At 35.6% G+C, this 20,236-nt stretch overlaps 2 protein-coding genes across 3 annotated transcripts; one reads left to right on the plus strand and one right to left on the minus strand.

Annotated features, from left to right (window-relative positions):
• The first annotated feature begins 1,103 nt into the window (after window positions 1-1,103).
• LOC110669204 (calcium-binding protein CML38) lies at window positions 1,104-2,007 on the plus strand. The gene has a single exon (XM_021830723.2). It carries the CDS (start codon window positions 1,269-1,271, stop codon window positions 1,824-1,826), a length of 558 nt encoding a protein of 185 aa, XP_021686415.2. The 5' UTR covers window positions 1,104-1,268; the 3' UTR covers window positions 1,827-2,007.
• A 2,045-nt stretch (window positions 2,008-4,052) lies between these two features.
• LOC110669203 (tetratricopeptide repeat protein SKI3) lies at window positions 4,053-20,128 on the minus strand. 2 transcript variants are annotated; one of them, XM_021830722.2, is made up of 20 exons: window positions 19,886-20,128; window positions 19,710-19,805; window positions 19,210-19,629; window positions 19,063-19,113; window positions 18,644-18,736; window positions 13,735-13,875; window positions 13,543-13,623; window positions 12,716-12,963; window positions 12,460-12,631; window positions 10,045-10,160; window positions 9,884-9,941; window positions 9,461-9,526; window positions 9,129-9,341; window positions 8,929-8,980; window positions 8,431-8,804; window positions 8,222-8,316; window positions 6,898-7,140; window positions 5,916-6,559; window positions 5,335-5,538; window positions 4,053-4,734 (listed from the first exon to the last, which is right to left on the minus strand). In XM_021830722.2, exons 1-20 carry the CDS (start codon window positions 19,895-19,897, stop codon window positions 4,553-4,555), a joined length of 3,561 nt encoding a protein of 1,186 aa, XP_021686414.2. In that variant the 5' UTR covers window positions 19,898-20,128; the 3' UTR covers window positions 4,053-4,552. The 2 variants fall into 2 exon arrangements, with proteins under 2 accessions (XP_021686414.2, XP_021686413.2); XM_021830721.2 differs by lacking the exon at window positions 19,886-20,128 and having other exon boundaries at window positions 19,710-19,879.
• Between the last annotated feature and the right edge of the window lie 108 nt (window positions 20,129-20,236).

Below are 20,236 nucleotides of genomic sequence, written 5' to 3' on the forward strand. Positions count from 1 at the left end.
ATAATCACTTAAAAAAAATATCTGGTAACTCATCTATTAGCTTATTTAACTCTTATAAATGGTTTATTTTTGTGTAGTTTCTATAAGCAATTCCATATATTATCTTCCATTTAGGCTCTTTAGTGCCTTTAATGCATTTTTTTAACCAAAAAAAAAATTTAAAAGATCTCAGTTTCACCGTAGTTTATTATTCATCTATTTACCTCCTACTCAGTGACTCTTATAAATTACGGACAATTTTTTTTAAGAATTTTTTTTTTAACAATTAATATATTTTTCTTTTAAATTTAAAAATTAATATTTACTTATAGTTAATTATGAATTTAAAAATCTAATCATATTAATTATATTATTAAATATTGAAAGTTCAATGCATATTACTAATATTATATTTTGTGATTTTTTTTTAAATTTAAAAATTTAAACATATATAATATAATTAATAAATTATTTATTTAAACTAATTTAATAAATTTATAATATATTTAATTAATTATTTATAAATATTAAAGTTTACAAAAAAACTCACATATTTTTAATTATTTTACATCTAAAATATATATATTACATAATTATTAAATTAGCATAATATATTTATCGTGCAGTATATATATATATATAAAATTATCTGTGTATAAAAATAAAATAAAATAAAATAAAATAAATTAAATTATTAATAATATAAATTCGCGCCAATATGCCATTAGTTTCCGTATATAATAATGGAGATTGGGAAGGAGATTTTTGGTGCAATTTGGCTTGAGCTTATACGAAAGTGTATGGTAATTGTACGGATATTAACAACAGACAAGACGTTATGACCGTTGAATGAATGATGAACTGAAGCGGAGATGTGGCGTGACGACACTGGTTGACTAGTCTCTTCGTCCATACATTCTATGTTTGTGGCCCCACTCCATAGATATTTATTGAGGGAGAGGAAAAGAGAAATCCCGAAAAGCCCAGAAGGATGGAAACTTCCCAGACACACAGTCTCTAAAGCCAAAACTGCAACTTGCAAAACAACTGGCCAACTACATACATCTCATCTGCCCACCGGAAACCGTGTTTTCAATTTTCAGACACATGCGTTTTTCACAAAGCTTCCGCCACGTCTTTTACCCTTCCAATTCCTTATATATATAGTCATAGACTGCCACCGAGAGCTCAACTCAACTATCTTATCCAATTTCACTTGGTTTCAGCTATACATATACACGGCCTTAATCTCCTTCAATTCTGAATTCACTTCATCTCTTATTTTCATCATGAACTCCTCCAAGCTTTCACCTTCATCTTCACCCAAATCAGCTCTAACGAGATTGCGTCGCAAACTATCCCCAAGGAGAAGCGACAGCCGGTCTCTTTGTCCTTCTTCTTCTTCTTCAACTAATTACGCTACTAACGCCACCGAAATTCAAAGGGTCTTCAACTACTTCGACGAGAATGGAGATGGGAAGATATCTCCGCATGAGTTGCAGAGCTGCGTGAGGACGTTGGGAGGGGACCTTTCTACTGAGGACGCGGAGCTTGCCGTCGGCTCATCTGATACGGACGGAGATGGGTTGTTAGGATTCGAGGATTTCCAAAGGCTGATGGAGAGTTGCACCTCCGAGGAGGGTAAGAAGGAAGAGCTTAAGCAGGCTTTTGGGATGTACGAAACGGAGCCTGGCTCTGGAATCATTAACCCTAACAGCTTGAAGAGAATGCTGAGTCGACTGGGCCAGTCAAGGTCTCTTGATGATTGCAAGGCCATGATTCGTACTTTTGACCTGAACGGAGATGGCGTCCTTAGCTTCCACGAGTTTGCTGTCATGATGCGCTGATTCCTGACGCTCCACATATATGGACTCTGCTTCTTCCTTTTTATTTATTTATTTTTCTGTATAGTTAATAATGTTTCCTTCTAAATTCATTAATCCAAAGTTTCAATGGAATCATCTTCTCTCGACTCTATCACCTAAGCAACAAGAAAAGGACTGAAATACATAAACATCTGTTCTGTCAGGACAAGTTCAAGCCAAGCAAATCCTCTGTCAACCAAATCTTTACCTTATTATTCACCATATCAAGATGGGCATATCATTCATCGATCAGCTGATCGCAGTTGGCATCTTAACATAAATTTGACACAAATTAACTATAATTTCATACTACGGCCGATCGAGTTGTTCAGTTGTAAAGATGCCAGATAACCATGCTGGTTTGTCCCACTAGTTTAGAGGATCAAACAGCCCCTGTATGTCATTAAATATTAAAGCCTTATATTCCAAAGAGTTAAAAAGATACATTATATGATTATATTACGATGATAGATAACCATTCAAGTAAATTATAGGTGTGTGTGAAAACAAAAGATAAAGAGCCACAACTTCTTGTCCGTGAGAAACATTGTCATTGACTTTGATGGACAATCTTACAAGCAAAATGTATGGAAGGGCAGCTTCAGATTGTGATGGTGACTACTTTTTTTCAATCATTGACCAAAACCCGTGTCATGCTTATCTTTATATTACTGGTTTTGTACATCTCAATCAATATCCTCATTGTATATGTTAACAGGTGCGAGGATGAGCATTCGCAAGTAGGTCTTGAAAGTTACCTCATTGTGATCTTAAACCAACTGCACCTTTACTATATTTTGAAGGAAGATGAATTTATAGTTTATTTTGCATTGAGGACTATATTATACTAAAAAGCAGATATGAGCATGGCTTATCACTAACAAACAATTCTAGACAATCCCCAAATGAACATATTAACATACCTGCCAGGTCCTCATATTAAGCTTTCCATTCGTGATTGAAATGCAGTACAAGAATATAAACTAGGTACAATGGACAATACAAACAAACTATGAATATGGAAAACAAACTATGAATATGGAGTATTCTCACACGAGTGCGTAACTGCGTATCCAAATATTGATGATTTGATGTGGGCTGGCATGTCATCTGGACCTGAGAAAATGTTTTCACAGTAAAACATCAGCACATATGCACCGAAGAAAACCTTAGAAACAAGAGCAAGATAGGCGGAGGAGGGACAAGAATCACAAGTTGTAATTTTATGGTGTCATTCCTACTAGTTATTTTATTTTTATTTTGCAAGCCAAGCAATTGAAGCCTTCAATCTTTTGTTGGTACAACAGAAAAGGAATTAAGACAAAGTGATAGCATCAGATTTCCATTCATGGCACTGAGGTTTTCAAGATCCTTAGATAGTGGTAGGCTAGAGATTCTTCCCAAACAAGTTAAGCTTCATCATAGATCCTCTCATGCTCCAACTTGGTAATAACTGATTTAAATCAATATAATCCTGGGCATTAAACACGTATTAAGTTAATTTGATTTGAAAGAACGCAAACTGCAACTGGAGATATTGAATCTGAAGCTGAGACTAACCTTCCAAAGTATAGTATGCTTCCAAGGTGCAGACCCATAGGATGCTCCTCAATAACTTGCTCTGTCAATTATCTCCGCAACCACACCAACCCTCCCTATTTCCACAAGAACTTACCAGTAAAGTTTCCTGGGACGCCGGCTTGAGAGCCAAGATTGGTAACTTTTGCTTGGCAAGAACGCTAGAAATTGAAAGCGGAGGCGGACTGCAACTCACAAGATACGTTGTGGGAACACAAGGTTATACGGCCCTTAATTCGGCGAGCATGGTCTCGTTACCTCCAAATTAGGTGTTTTCTCTTTAGGCTTGTGATATTGGAGCTCCTGTCTGGGAGGCAAGATGCTGCCAGTGACTAGGAGATGCTCTTGGCATCAATAAGCCTGGTGCTGGAAGGAGGCACTGTAAGAGAGAAATTCGTGGGCTTCATTGGTCCTTCTCTAAGAAACGAGTACCCGTTGGACGTCGCCTTCTCCCTGGCTACAAGCTGCGTCGCTCATGATATCAATGCTTGTCCTTCTATGTCTCAAGTTTAATCCATAATATAAGCTGAGAATTGCAGGATTATCTGGGACCGGGTGTATATTCAGTTTCAATAACCATAGCAATTGACTACAATTTCTAAGCTCATCCAAAACTATAAAACAGAACTGTTTGATAAGGATCTGAATATCTGATTAGGCTCGATGGAAATTCCTATAGGAGAATTTAGTCAATTCCAAATGCAAAATACATCCTATTCCTGACCTTTTTTTTTTTTTTTGGTGCTTAACACATTGGTTTCTCTAACTACTTAACTCTCAAGCGTTAAAATCCTACAATAAATAACAATGTTTTAATTTACACAAAAAGGGGACGTCACAACATCCAACTGACATCAGTTAATGCATCTCCTGAGAGCCTTGTCCATTGAGAAATGCCAAGTGCAGTAGTCTATTGCAATTACTTTCACCATCATAATCATTGATATACGTGGACCCAACATGGATCCTCCACTTGCAATCACAGCAGGCAAGACCGCACCTACAGCCTTCTCAGTGCATTTTTACAGGACGTTGAAGGCACCATGTGAAGCAGGATCTTTGAAAAATTACACATTTGCTCTTGTTTTCCCCTATTGTGCACTCTTGAGTCTTGAGAAGCATGCAGCTCATCATTCCATAAGCTTCTGTAAACCCTTCCAATATCTCAAACAAGATGGATTTGTATGAATAGACCGAAGAACCCATTTCTGTGGGCTTTGACAGAATTCTACATTGGATGAAGAATCAACTCGAGCTTCTGATTGACTTGCAAGTAAATGCATTTGAAAGAACAATTCTGCAGGTCTCATTTCTGAGAAAAATATGAAGCACATGAGAACATCCATTATTATATGCATGTGCATGCACCCATTAACCATCTTTAGCAGTTAATCAATTACTAGTCACATCAGTTCCCTGCCATCTCACCCCAAATCCAGTGGAATGGATCATAATCATTGGCAGAATGATTAGTAATCCACAAATTTCTCGCTATCAATATATTGACAAATTGGACAAAATTTTCCAATATGCTGATTTGAATTTTACACACAACACACTTACTACATAGATAATGATTAAAATGATGGGATGTCAAGCAAATTGATTACCTTCTTTGTTTCAGAAGAAATGTGAAAGGCAAAAGACTTCAATTACCAGCACCACCCCCACACCCCCCACACACACACAGCGCCCCACCCCCCCCCCCCCAATAAATGCACTAAAATTCCAAAATAATAATTTAAGTTAATTGCATAACTTCCACATTTAAGGTTAATGATATTTCCAAATTCTGTGGGACAAGCCAATGAATTAAAATAAGCACAATATTTCAGTAGTTCATCCTCAACTATCCTTGTAAACAACGCTCTCTCCCTTCCACCACATGAGTACACATGGATCATAATGATACCTGGTGGCCAAGAATACCATTCAAGCCGGAGGTTCTCCTCCCATCTCTGCTTAGAGCCAAGGCTCCCTTCTGCTTGTGCCCTCAATAACGATATAATAGGCAACGGAATAACAGAATTTACAGAAGCTTTGGTGAGACTCCTAATAGCAAATGATAAGAGTTGGGAACTACTAAACTTTCTGGCAAGCTCCATACAGATAGCACCTGGATCCATTAGTGATCAGATCAGAAATGTGAGATAGGCACTAAACTTATGTTCAGTGATTTCAAAATAGCTAATTGAAAATGCCATAGAAATGACCCTAATCAAAGAATTTTGCTGATATTCAAAACATAACATCATTTCCTTCAATAAAAAAGGATAATCCTAATAAAAAAAAAAAAACTCTAAACAATGGTTTTGCCAAAAACTTGACAGATATGTAGTAGAGATTTATCAGACATTAAATACTAAATTATAGAAAGAGAAATTAATGCAATATTTACTAAATTTAGATCAAAACATTTTATACCAAAAATAATTCCAGCAGAAAGCAATAATAGCAAAACACTTCAAAACTAAACTATCAATTGAAGAATACCATGACAGAGAAAAAGACAGCTGTCAGCACTTGCCAGCAAACACGCTTGTGAAAGATATTCTTCAGCAGATAAAAGATCCCGATTCCACATAGATTCTAAACCCAAAACCAAATTAAATACAGCCATCCACATATTCCATGAATTCTTCTGTTTTTTTGAGCATTGCATGAAACTCTGCTCTGAGATATTTGAATCAGTTTGAATGCTGTAATGGGATTCCATGATTTTAAGACATATCCATCCTATATGGTAATCTGTCCTAACCTCCAGGCATCTTATATACTCTTCCTGAAGGCCTACAAAGTTGCCTTCAACAGCATAGGCTCGACATAACAACAAGTGTCCAAAAAAACGGTAGTTATCAGGGAGACAAAGTGACACAGCACTTTTAGCATGCTCAATACAGTTGATTGGATTTCCGCATTGCAAACTAATTTCAGATAAACAAAGTAGAAGCTGAAACTTCTGATATTGATATGACAAGCTCTCTCTAGTGTATAGCTCATTGTAAAGTGCCACTAAAAGTAGTCGCTTGAGTATCACACAAAGTTGCCGAGGAAATCTCTCTTCACGTGCCTTCTGTAAAATATTAAGTATAAGCAAATATTGTGCATTATGGTTCCATGGTTCTCGACGCAAGTACCTGCACATTCAAAACAAGAATATGAGAGTCACATCTGTTGCACCTAATATTTGCAAGAGGGGTCTTTTTAAGGTTTTTCATTATAGGAGACAAATAGGAAACTTGAAGACAGAACAAATTTTAACAAGAGGAAGCTAACAAATTCTCACAAACCCATTTATCTAAATCATTATACTGTACAAAAAATTTAGGACAGCACTTCATATTTCCACAAAATAACCAATACCAATATACTGATCCTAAAAAAAAAGCATAAAGCTTTCGTATATAGGTTTTATGAGCAATAACAATGTATTGGAAAACTCAGATTTAAAGATAACACAGAAAAGTTTCTGTACTTCTGGAGTTCTCGAATGGCTGCAGGTCCATTCATACACTGATAGCCACATGTTGGGAAAGAAAACTTCGGATCTTTATTGCCAATTGTATAGCAAGCAACTGCACCAGCACCAAGGATCTCACATCCTGACTTTAAACCTAGTTTATTGCCACTGTATGGAGCATCTACAATGCAGCACCTACTTGCTACATGAGCGTGTTCCCATTCCTCAGTGAATAGTAAAAGCTGACTAAGCAAGTTCCTGTTCCCACATGTTTGTGTCAAAGACAAAAGAAAGATAAAAAAAGTAAACAGTAATGAGGGATCGACAACCATAACACATAAAATTAATAATAGCTAATGTGAATGCATTTGCACACCATGGCCATGGAAATCAGCAGACTTAAAGTTCTGGATTTGTCCTCAAATTAATCTATATAGAAGATGAGTCATGATGGAATCAATGCAACCAGCACTGGAAGCCCACAGATGCATTAGCACAGAAATCGCAATGCAAAGTTTATGAGGATAATACGACCAAACTCTACCACTCACCAAGTTCAACTATCACACAATTAAACAATCACATACTAAAAATTAATTAGTGGTGGAAGAGTCAATGCAAGAATTAATAGAATCAATATTGTATTAGCGTGTCACTATCAACCTATTTGCTCTACTCTTGACGAAAGAAGAATTTTGAACAAAGAATGGAATCATCGTTTATGAAATGTTTCTTCTATCAATTGCATCTGTTCTCCGCTCCTGCAAAATATTTCATATAAATAATCTAGTAGACTATTTTCAATGAGTACTTGAACAATAAGAGGATGTTTGGTTTAACTTATGAAAATCAGCTTATAAGCATTTAAAATTTGAAGTCATTAAGTGTTTGGTTAAAGTACTTATAAATTACTGATAAGCAGTTAATATGTTTAGTAAAAAAAAACTTATAAGCATATTTATTACAAAAATGATTAAAAATAACAAGACCTGTTATGAAATTTTAAAAATTAAATGAGGATAATATGGTAAAATACTTGGTCAAACTATCTTATAAGCACAAGGCTTGTAAGCACCAAAATGAAAAGCTAGTCCTCCCAGCTTATTTTTTTAGCTTATAAACCAAAAAATGTTATACATAAATAGGTAAATTTATTTTAGAGTTTATAAGCTAGTTTGACCAATTTATAAGCTAAGATAAAGACTCTCTAAGATAAGTTCCAGTCAAGTAACAGAAATCTGGATGCAGATTACATAGGAAGGCAGACAACAATGGCAGATGCTGAAACTTTCAACATTGAAGGTATAATGCCTGGTTCTTGTTCCATGTTATGTTGTACCTCATCAATTTACTGTTAGGGTACTTGTGAAGAATTTTTTTTAGGTAAGAGACTCCATTCTGAAATCCAAGGCAAGAATCTGATCCATGCTTTATCTGCACAGCCCAACAAAAGAAATTTGTACATTAAATTTCAAAATCAATAAACAAGTGCTACCACTAGCTTACCATAAGATCTTCAAGTTCCAACAACAAGAGCAAGAAACTTACCAATTTACCAAGTGCTATTAAATAATGCATTCCAATGATATCTTCATGAGATACAATGGAGTAACGACTGCTTGAAACAACTGACTCAAGTCGATTACTCTGATCAAGAGCATGTATAGTAGACAGTATAAAGCTGATTTTTGAGTTCTCGAACAGTTCTTTTGGCATTTTCAAAATGCTAGTAATTGCTGAATCTAGTCCAGAAATGTAATAAAGCAATCTGCAGAAGAAACTAACAGAAGCAGCTGCAGATGTTTGCTCCATTGAATTGAAACTGGCAGCCAGATCTCTTGCCACAGAGAGGGCAAGATCACTCTTACCAAGTTGCCATAGTGATAAAGCATATATCTGCATGCCTTCCGCATCAAGTACACCTTAAACAAGTAAAACTTAATCAAATTGCAAGTTTAAGAAACAAGTCTATAATTTTTTTTTATACTTCTAAATAAACTAGAAACAATATAACCTGTATTGGAAAAAAAATGAATTGAAGCAAACCTTCTTTCTTCAGATTTTCACATTCTTGAACAGCATCTGCAGCATACCCGGCCTGCACCAAATGAAAGTATATGATTAAGAAAATGGGAACACCATGCACACACTAGTGTGAACTGCAAGAGGAGCTTGAGTGAAACATTTTTACAGGTCTAAAACAGAAGCTTCAAAATGCAAATGAAATAACAAGGCAATAAACTTACCCTACAAAGAGATCGGGCCAAGTTAACTGCTATATCTCGGAGATGAGATTTAGAAGCATTGCCTGATGAAACATTGGCTGCACAGCGTGCTAACCTATACGAAGCAACAGCAGTTTGATACTCAGATCGTGCCTCACAAACTAGCCCTTTCAAATTATGAGATTCAGGATAGTGAGGGGCACGCAGGACTGCCTGCTGGATGGCTCCAAATACCTGTATCATTGTCAGTTATTGAATAAACACCTTCATAGATGTTGGATCAAAGAAGACAGGAAAACATATATTTATTCTAGAAAAACATACTTTTTATATATCAGTGTAAATGATCATACCTGTGAAGATGCAAGGTGCCCTGAAAGCAAAGCAAGCTTAGCAAGACCTATTTGGAACTCTGCAAGCTGCCAGAAATGAAAACATAAAGTTACCCATGCAAGAGACTAGCAGCAAGTAAACAACCATCAGATGATATGCAACTTAATAAACATGGAGGAAAAGTTAAGCAGATCTTCTTGCTAAAGCAAGAAAATATCATCTCTCCATACCTTCCCCACTCCAAACCCAACCAGAAAAAAAGAACAAGTGGATGAAACTGGCCACATTACAGTGATGAGGCTTTTAACTATTACTCATTACCAATATTAACCAAAGCAATATGGAGCATATAGATTAAACACCAGGTAAGTTATAATAATGCTAAAAGCAAGTTTCCTTCTCACAAAGCATATTCAAGAGCCAAAAAAGGAATAAATGATTACAGGCAATATCTGCACAGCTCGTAAACAGCTCTCAAAAGCCTCATCTGTTGTAGGTTCCCTGAGGACCAAAATTACTATTTCAACATTAATAAAGCTGTCAGGTAAAAAAATAAAAAATAAAAAGCACACATTTCACCCTTGAAATGAATTTAACAACCCACCTAGCATGAGCATCGGCTGCCATTCCTGCCCATGGTAATGCAAGTGAAGGATCTACACTTCTAGCACAATCAAATGCCTGTCTTGCCAATTTTTTCTCACCTTCTTCTCTATAAAGCTGTAAACAAGAAAATTAGGCACCTATTATTACATCAAATAGAAGTAAACAACCACCCTCAGGATACATCCAGAATGTTCATATTGCAAGATGCACCAACATTGATGGAAGTTTAGGTGAGATGCCAAACGAACTCTAAGTGTGATGTCTAGAATCACATGTTTTCTCACGTTTCAAGGAAATTTAAAACTAAATAGTTTAAGGCTTGCATCCAACTAACGTAAAAACCTTAACAAGCCTTAATAGTACTACTCATGTATATCTTTTACAGGTAATGTTTTTCTTTGGAATTGGCTTTCTGGCATTTTTAAGGAATATTGGGTTAGCCCAACAAGTTAAAGATTTATCCGTGTCACCTAGACTTCATGTAATATCATACAAGACATATTAACAACACAAAAAGCAAATTCCTATAATAAAAGCGTGGGTACGCGAGGAAAGGTATAGTTATTTTCTCCTTTTCCTACTACGAGCTATGCTATAGTTGTCATTGAAATTTGAAAAGGGAATAAAAAAAAATCCTAACTTTGTATGTTGATAAAGTGATGATACTGTGGAGGAATCCTGTAAAAATATAGGATTGAATCATAAGATTTGATCCAAAATTTCAATATCAATACTAGAAGACATGTATACCTGTAAAAAAAAAAAAAAAAAAAAAGTGTTCGATCATGTGGATTTCAGCACCACAGTGATATGTTCTCCTTAAACATGTATTACTTATATAAATGAAATAAGCATGGAAACTTGTTTATCAAATATAAATATATTTTAGCTTCACTTTTTATACTTCCACATAGAAAAGACATAGTCATACTTTCACCCGGTAAAATCCTGCTGAAAATATTTTCTTGGGAGATAACTGTCTGGTTTTTCCCATATTTAATGCACATAGGGAAACTTATCAACAAAAATATCTTCTTAGTTAAAAGAAATATAAGTCATTTTCAACTTCAATTATGAAATGGGAAGTCAATTTCCAGACTTAAGAACTTAGGAAATGTTTGTTAAAACTGAAAATTAAATGATGAAAATATAAGAGCTAAATTCTAAAATTAAATGATGAAAATATAAGAACTAAATTTTAAGTGTTAGATAAGATAAATGCTGAAAATTTTAAAGTTGTTTGACATGTGCTGAAAATAAAGTCTCAAATATAATAAATCAGTTCAATATCTATAACTTTTCATTTTAAGTTTAAAATATTGACTTACCATTTTAATAGAAATTTAACTTAATTGAAACTTTTAAGTGATATGTAGGTTAACACTATCAAACAAACTTAAAATAAATAAGTTCTTAATTTTAAGTGCTTCATGGTGTGATCAAACACCCCCTTACAAAAAGAAAGGAATGGATAAAAGAATCACATACACAATTGGACATACTCACTAGTTCTGAACATTAGCAATGGCTACTGATGATCATAGCCAACAACCTCAGTTTACCACCTCTTTGTGTGATTTAATCTTTTGCTAGTGCTGATTGAAAAAGTAGGGAAAAATAAGTAAGGTCTTTATGCATCCAAACTTTTTCATAGTTTTTTCTTTTAAGGAATCTTTTTTTACAATTTGCTTCAAATGCTAGAAGAGAATTTGTAATCGATTTTCAATTAACAGCTAAAACAATTAAAAAAAAATCCATTTCTTCAATCATAAGAAAGTTATTTCCCAGAACATAAATGAAGCCTAAGTAAAAACTAAATTGAGGAGTTCAGGAGTTAAAGAGATAAATAGACAGATGGGTTAAGGAAGACAGCAAATATATGTTTCAGAGATAAAAGAGGGTCAACTAACTATGCCTGGTCATCATCCAATCGCGCATCTTATGTAACAATTATGGCATTTTTGTACTGATGCATGCAGGTTCAGACAAAATCCAGACCAAATAAGAGCCTCAAATATAAACTCAAGATCAACCATCCTGGCCAGGCATGATGCATCTGGTCAAGAAGACTAACCTTGGGGTAGTTTATACTAATTGCAGTACAACCCCAAAATGGGTTGAGGTGGCACAAATATGACAACGAAATAGCATCATGAACATAACAGCAAATACTGTCCTAAAGCAAATAAAGCCCAGACATGACAGTTGACAACATGAAGGAATTACACAACTTAAGAACTTACATTTCATTTTCTAACAAATAAAATATGGCCTGCCAAAAAATTAAGAAAATTGTGTAATGAAGAAGTCAAACAGAAATTCCCATTGCACTCTGAAGACCATTTTAGGGGAGAGAGAGAGAGAGAGAGAGAGAGAGAGAGAGGATAGAATTCAAAAGACATAGAGGCAGTACCTTCCCAAGATATGACCAAGCAAAAGCTGATGATACATCCAATTGCAATCCCCTGATCAAGGCATGTTGTCTCATTGCATTATGTCCAGATAAACACCCTAGTGCCACCCAGAACTCATAATTGTCACCCTCAAGTAACAAGCCCCCACAAGCCATCTTCTCCGATAGCTGCCTGGTGAAAGAGATTGTAAGTTAAGTGAGCAAATATATGATAAGTTGAGAGATCAAATATAAACAAGATAAACCCATATCATACCAAGGATACAAGTCATGCCCATAATTTTCATTCATAGAAGAAATGAGATCCAAAGTTATCGCAATGTCAATATAAAGGTTAGCTCGCCATGGGGCCAAGTGCAAAGCCCGTTGATAAGACCTTTTGGCAGACATAGCAGCCAAATAGCAGGTTTGCTTCCAAGAAAAGATGGAAGACTCAAAGGTGTCTGCATCAAATTCTGCACCTTGGTCCCTTTCTGTCCAGGGGAAACATTTTGCATGGGTGAGCTAGCAAGAAAGAAAACACACTTCAGTTACTAATTAGTGCATCCAAAAGATGACAATTTAATGCACATGCTTCATCTAAACATTGAATGAAATAAACAATGAGAAATAATTTCAAGTTCCAAGTATGAAAATCCTCTTTTATACCGCCAAAATCGTTTGTACTCATATACAAAATTCTCCAATCAATTCATTCAATTGGTGAATATAAACTGAAACTGCACAAATCAAACTAGCCACATATGTTTCGTGGGGAGGGATTAGAAAATTGCACAAATTAAAACTAAAATTATTAGAAAAAATTTTACACATGAAAGAGGTTGATACTTGATATAGCTATTAGAGTTCCAACATCCAAGAAATGAATTAGGTAACATAATCTGGCAAAATCATTCTCAAATGACCACTTTAAGATATTAAAATTGAAAATTTTGCCTCATTGTTGACAGCATACAGCTACCTTTGAAAAAGGGTCTCTTCTAAAACAAGAAGTGCCTTTTTCCTGGAACCTTCACTATGCAAGGAAAACAACCTTCTATAGATGGTAGTAAACAATGGATATCAAGCCATAGATAGGCTTACCTGAATGTCACCATGCAACTTCCAGATACATGAAACATTTGGAGCCAACTGAGCATTTACTTCTGCAACTTCCCCTGCATCCTGAAATCATTTAGAAACCAACCATTAGATACTTTTATTTGATGACAGAAAGATGTCACACGAGAAGCAAATAAAATAAAATAAAATAAAATAAATGTGAAGTCAACCAACCTCTAACAATGATGCTCCCCATTTGAATGCACCCAAATTCATACATTCCTTTGACAAACCAAGGAGTCCAGAAGCTAGTCCATACTTTGCAGACACATTTTGAGGTGAAAATTTTAGAGCTTGCAGAAACTGCTCAACTCCCTAATTGCAGAAAAAAGACATCATGCATATAAAAGTTTATGAATCATGCCTGAATAAAGCAATAAAGCCAGAATCAAAGACAGAGGCAGAACATTATACAAGATTATGCAAAAAAAAAAAAAAGCCCATCCTATTACTTAGAATTGATATGGAATTGATCCATGCAATTTGGCATTAAGTTTAGCTTAATAGCTCTCACAAGTTTGTAAATATGACTGGATAAGAAATAATTTGTGCAATGATAATGCCTTAACTCATTATTTTAATGGATATCATTAGGCCATCAATTTGAATAGCCACATTGATGTAGAACAAAGGCAAAGAACCAAGAACAAGGAGAAATGAAGAACCAATCCTTGAGAAGAGAACTAATTCTCAATAATTTTATTTAATCTCAATAATAATCATAGTCAAAGCTCTAGAATAATAGAAAATTAGCTCTATTTATAGAGCTTACAACCCTAATCAAATTAGGAACAGAAACCCTAATTCAACTTTAATTAGGAATACTAAATAAGAAAAATTAGGAAATAATAAACCTAATAATAATAAAATTCCTAAACAATAAAAACTCTTTAAATTTCATAATTCTATAATAATTAAAATTCCTAAATGAAATTCTAAACTTCCTATTCTGCATTACACATGTACATTAATAGTCTTCAAGAAAATCCATATTGTATAGTATGAATCAGAAATAAAATGTTCCTCAATCATTAGTGCCTACCTTATGGAAAAAAAGTTAGATAAGTACTAGTGGATTCAATTGTCACTGCAAAGAAATTTATCAAAGGAATTATAATACCTTTGGTTTCTTTAAAAAAAAAAAATGGTTTATACCACAAAAAGAATGATCAAAGGTTGGCAGGTTGCTCATTAAATTACGAGATGCAGATTTTAAAACATTGACACACAATCTTTAGTTTGTTTTTCACTAAGCTTCTAGTCATAGTATCAAGCAATCCTCAGATAATTTTTTGCAAACAATGTGCCCTTGCCTGCCAATCTACACTCGCAAGCACTGTCCCTACTTTCAACCTTTTTTAAGGGTCTATTGCTAAAGATGGGGGTTCTTATATATATATATATATATATATATATATATATATATATATATATATATCTGCCATACAACAAAAACTAAGCCTTAATCCCAAACTAGTAGGGGTCAACTATATGAATCATTTTTCACCATTTAGTTCTGTTAGACAAAAACTCTGCCTAAGTAGTTTGCGCTTAGCCGGTACCAAGCCCGGATAAAGGAGGAGGGTTACGGTAGGTGACAACCAGCGTAAAAATTTCGTCACACCCTATGATATGGATTCAAATGATATAAACGTTGGGGCGTCCTCTACTAATGACGCGCTACATCGGAGCCCGGGTGTATTGAGAAATATGCAAGGGTGTAGGGCGTTCACCAAAAGCGACGCGCCATGCCCGCGCTCGGATGTGGTGTTAAGTGAGCAAGGGTTCCCACATCATGGATGGGTGTGAGTAAAGAAGTAAGTCCATAGGACAGATAGTAGAACAGATAGTGGAACAGAACACAAGATAGACATAGAAAACAATAGAAGATATCATAGAAGGAGACCAATCAAGATAGACATAGAAAACAATAGAAGATATCATAGAAGGAGACCAATTAGGAAGGAGCAGGTTAGGAGGAGGATCAGGGTTGGTACTTGGAATGTTGGATCACTTACAGGAAAATTAATGGAGCTTGTAGATACCTTGGAAAGGAGAAGGGTGAATATTGCTTGCATTCAGGAGACTAAATGGGTAGGAGAGAAAAGTAAGGAAGTGGGTAATTCAGGGTACAAACTGTGATTTACCGGAAATGAGAGAAATAAGAACGGAGTGGGCATAATCATAGACAAGACATTGAAAGACGCAATAATAGCTGTGAAAAGAGCAGAAGATAGAATTATACTAGTAAAGTTAATACTAGAAGGAGAAACAATAAATATAGTTAGTGCTTATGCCCCACAAATAGGACTAGACAGTGAGAGTAAACAAAAGTTTTGGAAAGATATGGATGATTTAATACAAAGCATACCGAATGAAGAGAATGTTTTTATTGGTGGAGATTTGAATGGGCATGTAGGAAGTGATAGACAAGGTTATGAGAATGTTCATAGAGGTTTTGGTTTTGGAAGTCGAAATGAGGAGGAAAAAAGCATCCTGGATTTTACTATGGCATACAACCTAATACTAGCAAATACCTACTTTATAAAAAGAGAGTCACATTTAGTGACTTTCAAAAGTGGGCAACATAGAAGCCAAATCGACTTCCTCTTAATCAGGGAGACAAATAGAGCTCTATGCAAGGATTGCAAGGTCATTCCAGGAGAGGCTTTAACAAGTCAATATCGGTTGGTGGTTTTAGATGTCAAGTTTAGGAACAATTCAAGTAAGGTCAGAAGAAATAGTGTAGCTCGAACAAAGTAGTGGGAGTTCAAAGGAGTAAAGCAAGTGAAGTTCAAAAATGAGCTTCTCGAGTCCAAAGTATGGAAGTTAGATATGGAGGCCAATGATATGTGGACACAGATGGCATCAAAGATTAGAGAAGTAGCTAGAAAAGTACTTGGAGAGTCTAAAGGACATGGAACACCCTCAAAAGAGAGATGGTGGTGGAATGAAGAAGTACAAAAGGCAGTGAAGAGAAAAAGAGAATGGTATAAGAAATCACCTAAATGTGATAATAATGAGGCATATGAACAATACAAGATGTAAAGAAAGAGGCAAAAAAGGCAGTTAGTCAAGCAAGAGCAAAGGCCTTTAAAAAGTTATATAAGAAACTTGGAACTAAAGAAGGGGAGAAAGATATTTATAAATTAGCAAGGAGGAGAGAAACGAAATGTCAAGATCTCAATCAAATTAGGTACATTAAGGATAAAGAAGGAAAAGTGTTGGTGAAAGATGAGGATATTAAAGAAAAATGGAGAAATTATTTTAATGATCTCTTTAATAATAGTCAAAATGGTAATAGCGTGAATATAGATTATAGAACAATAGAAAAGAATGTGAATTATACTAGAAGGATTAGATCTTTAGAAGTCAAGGAAGCACTTAAGAGAATGAAAGTGGGTAAAGCCTGTGGACCCGATGAAATACCAATTGAAGTGTGGAAGTGTTTAGGAGATATGGGAGTAGCATGGTTAACTAAATTATTTAATAAGATTCTAAACTCAAAGAAAATGCCTGATGAATGGAGAAGAAGTATCTTAGTACCTATTTTTAAAAATAAGAGAGACATACAAAGTTGCTCAAACTATAGAGGAATTAAACTCATGAGCCATACTATGAAGTTGTGAGAGAGAGTTGTGGAGCATCGACTACGTCATGATACTTCTATCTCTCTCAATCAATTTGGTTACATGCCCGGTCGTTCAACTATGGAAGCGATCTTTCTCATTAGAAGATTGATGGAGAAATATAGAGATGTGAATAAAGATCCACACATGGTTTTTATTGATTTGGAGAAGGCTTATGATAGTGTTCCAAGAGATGTCTTATGGAATGTGTTAGAACAAAAGAGGGTATCTATTAAGTACATACAAGTATTGAAAGATATGTATGAAGGAGCAACTACTATTGTGCGCACAATGGGAGGGGACACGAGATTTTCCGATCTCAATTGGATTACACCAAGGATCAGCCATAAGCCCTTACCTTTTTACGTTAGTTTTAGATGAACTGACAAAACATTTACAAGAGAGTATTCCTTGGTGCATGATGTTTGCGGATGATATTGTTTTGATAGATGAGATACGAGAATGAGTCAATAGAAAGCTAGAGCTTTGGAGAAGTACTCTAGAGTCAAAGGGTTTTAAGTTAAGTAGAACGAAGACAGAATACATGCATTGCAAGTTCAGTGAAGGCCAAACTGGTGATAGGAGGGAGGAGTTAGTTTAAATGGAGTGGTATTGTCCTAAAGTAATCACTTTAAATATCTAGGCTCAGTCCTTCAAGTAGATGGGGGATGTGAGGAGGATGTTAGTCATAGGATTAAAGCCGGATGGTTGAAGTGGAGACGTGCCACGAGAGTTTTATGTGATCGTAAGATTCCCAATAAGTTGAAAGGAAAATTTTACCGTACAGCCATACGATCGGCTATATCATATGGTAGTGAGTGTTGGGCACTGAAAGAGATGTATGCGTCTAAGATAAGAGTTGTAGAGATGATAATGTTAAGGTGGATGAGTGGCCATACTAGACTAGATAAAGTCCGTAATGAGAGTATTAGAGAAAAGGTAAGAGTGGTGACAATTGAAGACAAGTTGAGAGAAGGGAGATTGAGGTGGTTTGGTCATGTGAAGCGTAGACATACGGAGGCTCCAGTTAGATAAGTAAAGCACATTAGGTTAGAGGATAGAAAGAAAAAAAGGAGTAGACCTAAATTGACTTGGAGGAAAGTAGTAGAACATGACCTAGAAGCATTACACATTTATGAGGATTTAACCCAAAATCGTTTAGAGTGGAGAAAGCGAATCTATATAGCCAAACCCCAAATTTTTTGGATAAAAGCTTAGTTGAGTTGTAGTTCTGTTAGACAAATAGAAATCTGCCATAATAAACCAAATTTTTTAAAGATTCCTTCAGTTCACTTTATTTACATGTTAATCAAACAAATTAAGCGCAAAGACAATATTATCTAATAATAATAAGACCAGCTTCTTAAACTTCTAAGTGGAAAGGAAAGGGGGGCACAAGAAAAAACATAAAGATGTCAAGTAAAACAAAGGAAGATAAAATAAAAAAGTAATACCTTTCTGAAGGAACCGAGCATCAAGAAGATATTTCCACTTTCAACCAAAGCAAAAACTCTTGTATCATCCAATTCAATGGCGCGCCCATAGGACTGATTAAATGGTGACAAGTTGGTAAAGAATAAACCAAGTAAGAACCTCATACAGAATCTAAATTCAACTACACCATGTAAACACCATGGTTCACCAAAAGAAGATGGTGGCTTTGTAGAGCATGGACATGATTTAGAGACCAAGGCTAAGACAAGTTTACCATGATTGGTTTGTGTCCAATGAGTATTTTTTGTTGGCCGGGGCAAAAACAGCAAAGTTAAGTCAAAAGGTTCAAATTCCATGAGGAGTAGTTTTGTTCAATGACTCAAACAAAGGATAAAATTATTTGACAGTGAAAGGTAAGAAAAGAAACAAAAGGAAGTACCTTAGTAGCAGCAGTAAACATGCCAAGTCGCTGGTAGGCAAGACCTAGAGCCTATGCAAAAGAGGAAAGAAAGAAGACTTCTATATATTATATGTAGGGGGAAGGGAGAATAAAGAATCGGAAAGGACCGAGTAGTTTTGCACTTACTTCCCATAAATCAGCACAGGTGGGATAACCTCGAATAGCGTGTTGAAGGTTCCGAACGGCTTCAGACCACCTGCAGTGATGGACGTGGAGGTAACCCAATCTACGGAAAGCCCAAAAAGCCCTGGGTGACTTTTCTGAGGCTTCCTCACAGACTGCCTGCTCCAAGGTCTCCTTTCCAGAATGGTCCAACAGATCACAGAGGGATTCCCCAGACTCAGAATCATCAGGGTTAAGGGTGATGGCCCTCTGGTAACATTTGAGACCCCTCTGAGAATCAGCGGATAAGCGAGAGTAATAATGGCCCAAATATGCGAAAGAGGCAGCGTTATGGGGATTCAATTTGGCAGAAATAACAAAATGTTCGGCCGCTTTGTCCTTGATTTCCTTGGATTGACCTCCTTTTTCCCATAAGAGAAGCCCCTGCAGTATATAAACGAATCTGAGATCAACAATAAGCAATATTGAGAAGCCAGTACGTAAGAAATGAGAAAGAGAATTACGAGATTGAAACGAAGAGAGGGGTCTTCAGGATTGGCTTCTGCAGACTCCTCTAAGTGCTTCAACTGAACTCTAAATTCTTCTTCTTCTTCCTCCTCCTGAAACAAAGCCGCCATTATCTTAATTCCAATAAACAGAAGGCAGCATTGAAATTAAGCAACAGAGGAAAGAAATAGACCGTTTTGAACATGATTGGGATTTGAAGAGTGCTAAAACCCTAAAGTCTCTCTTTTTCAAAGCGTGGACAATGGTTTTTGATTATTGGTCAGTGTCCAAATAAACAAAATGCAAAAGCGCGCTTTTGAATATCTGGCCACGTTAGCTTCGGGTCTCACTACGCGCGCCGTATTCCGAGATGTATGCCACATAATTCACTTAATAATCGCTCTTCTTCCGGTTCTGTTTTTAAGTTTCCAATAGAGTAATTTTGGTGTTTATGAGAATTTATATTGTGAATTTGTTCCTGTATTTATTGAGTGATGTCTATTTTTTAAAAAAATTGAAATTTTTTATTGAAATTTTACAATTT

This window comes from Hevea brasiliensis, chromosome 2 (assembly GCF_030052815.1).
Source record: "Hevea brasiliensis isolate MT/VB/25A 57/8 chromosome 2, ASM3005281v1, whole genome shotgun sequence".
Classification (NCBI taxonomy): Eukaryota; Viridiplantae; Streptophyta; class Magnoliopsida; order Malpighiales; family Euphorbiaceae; genus Hevea; species Hevea brasiliensis.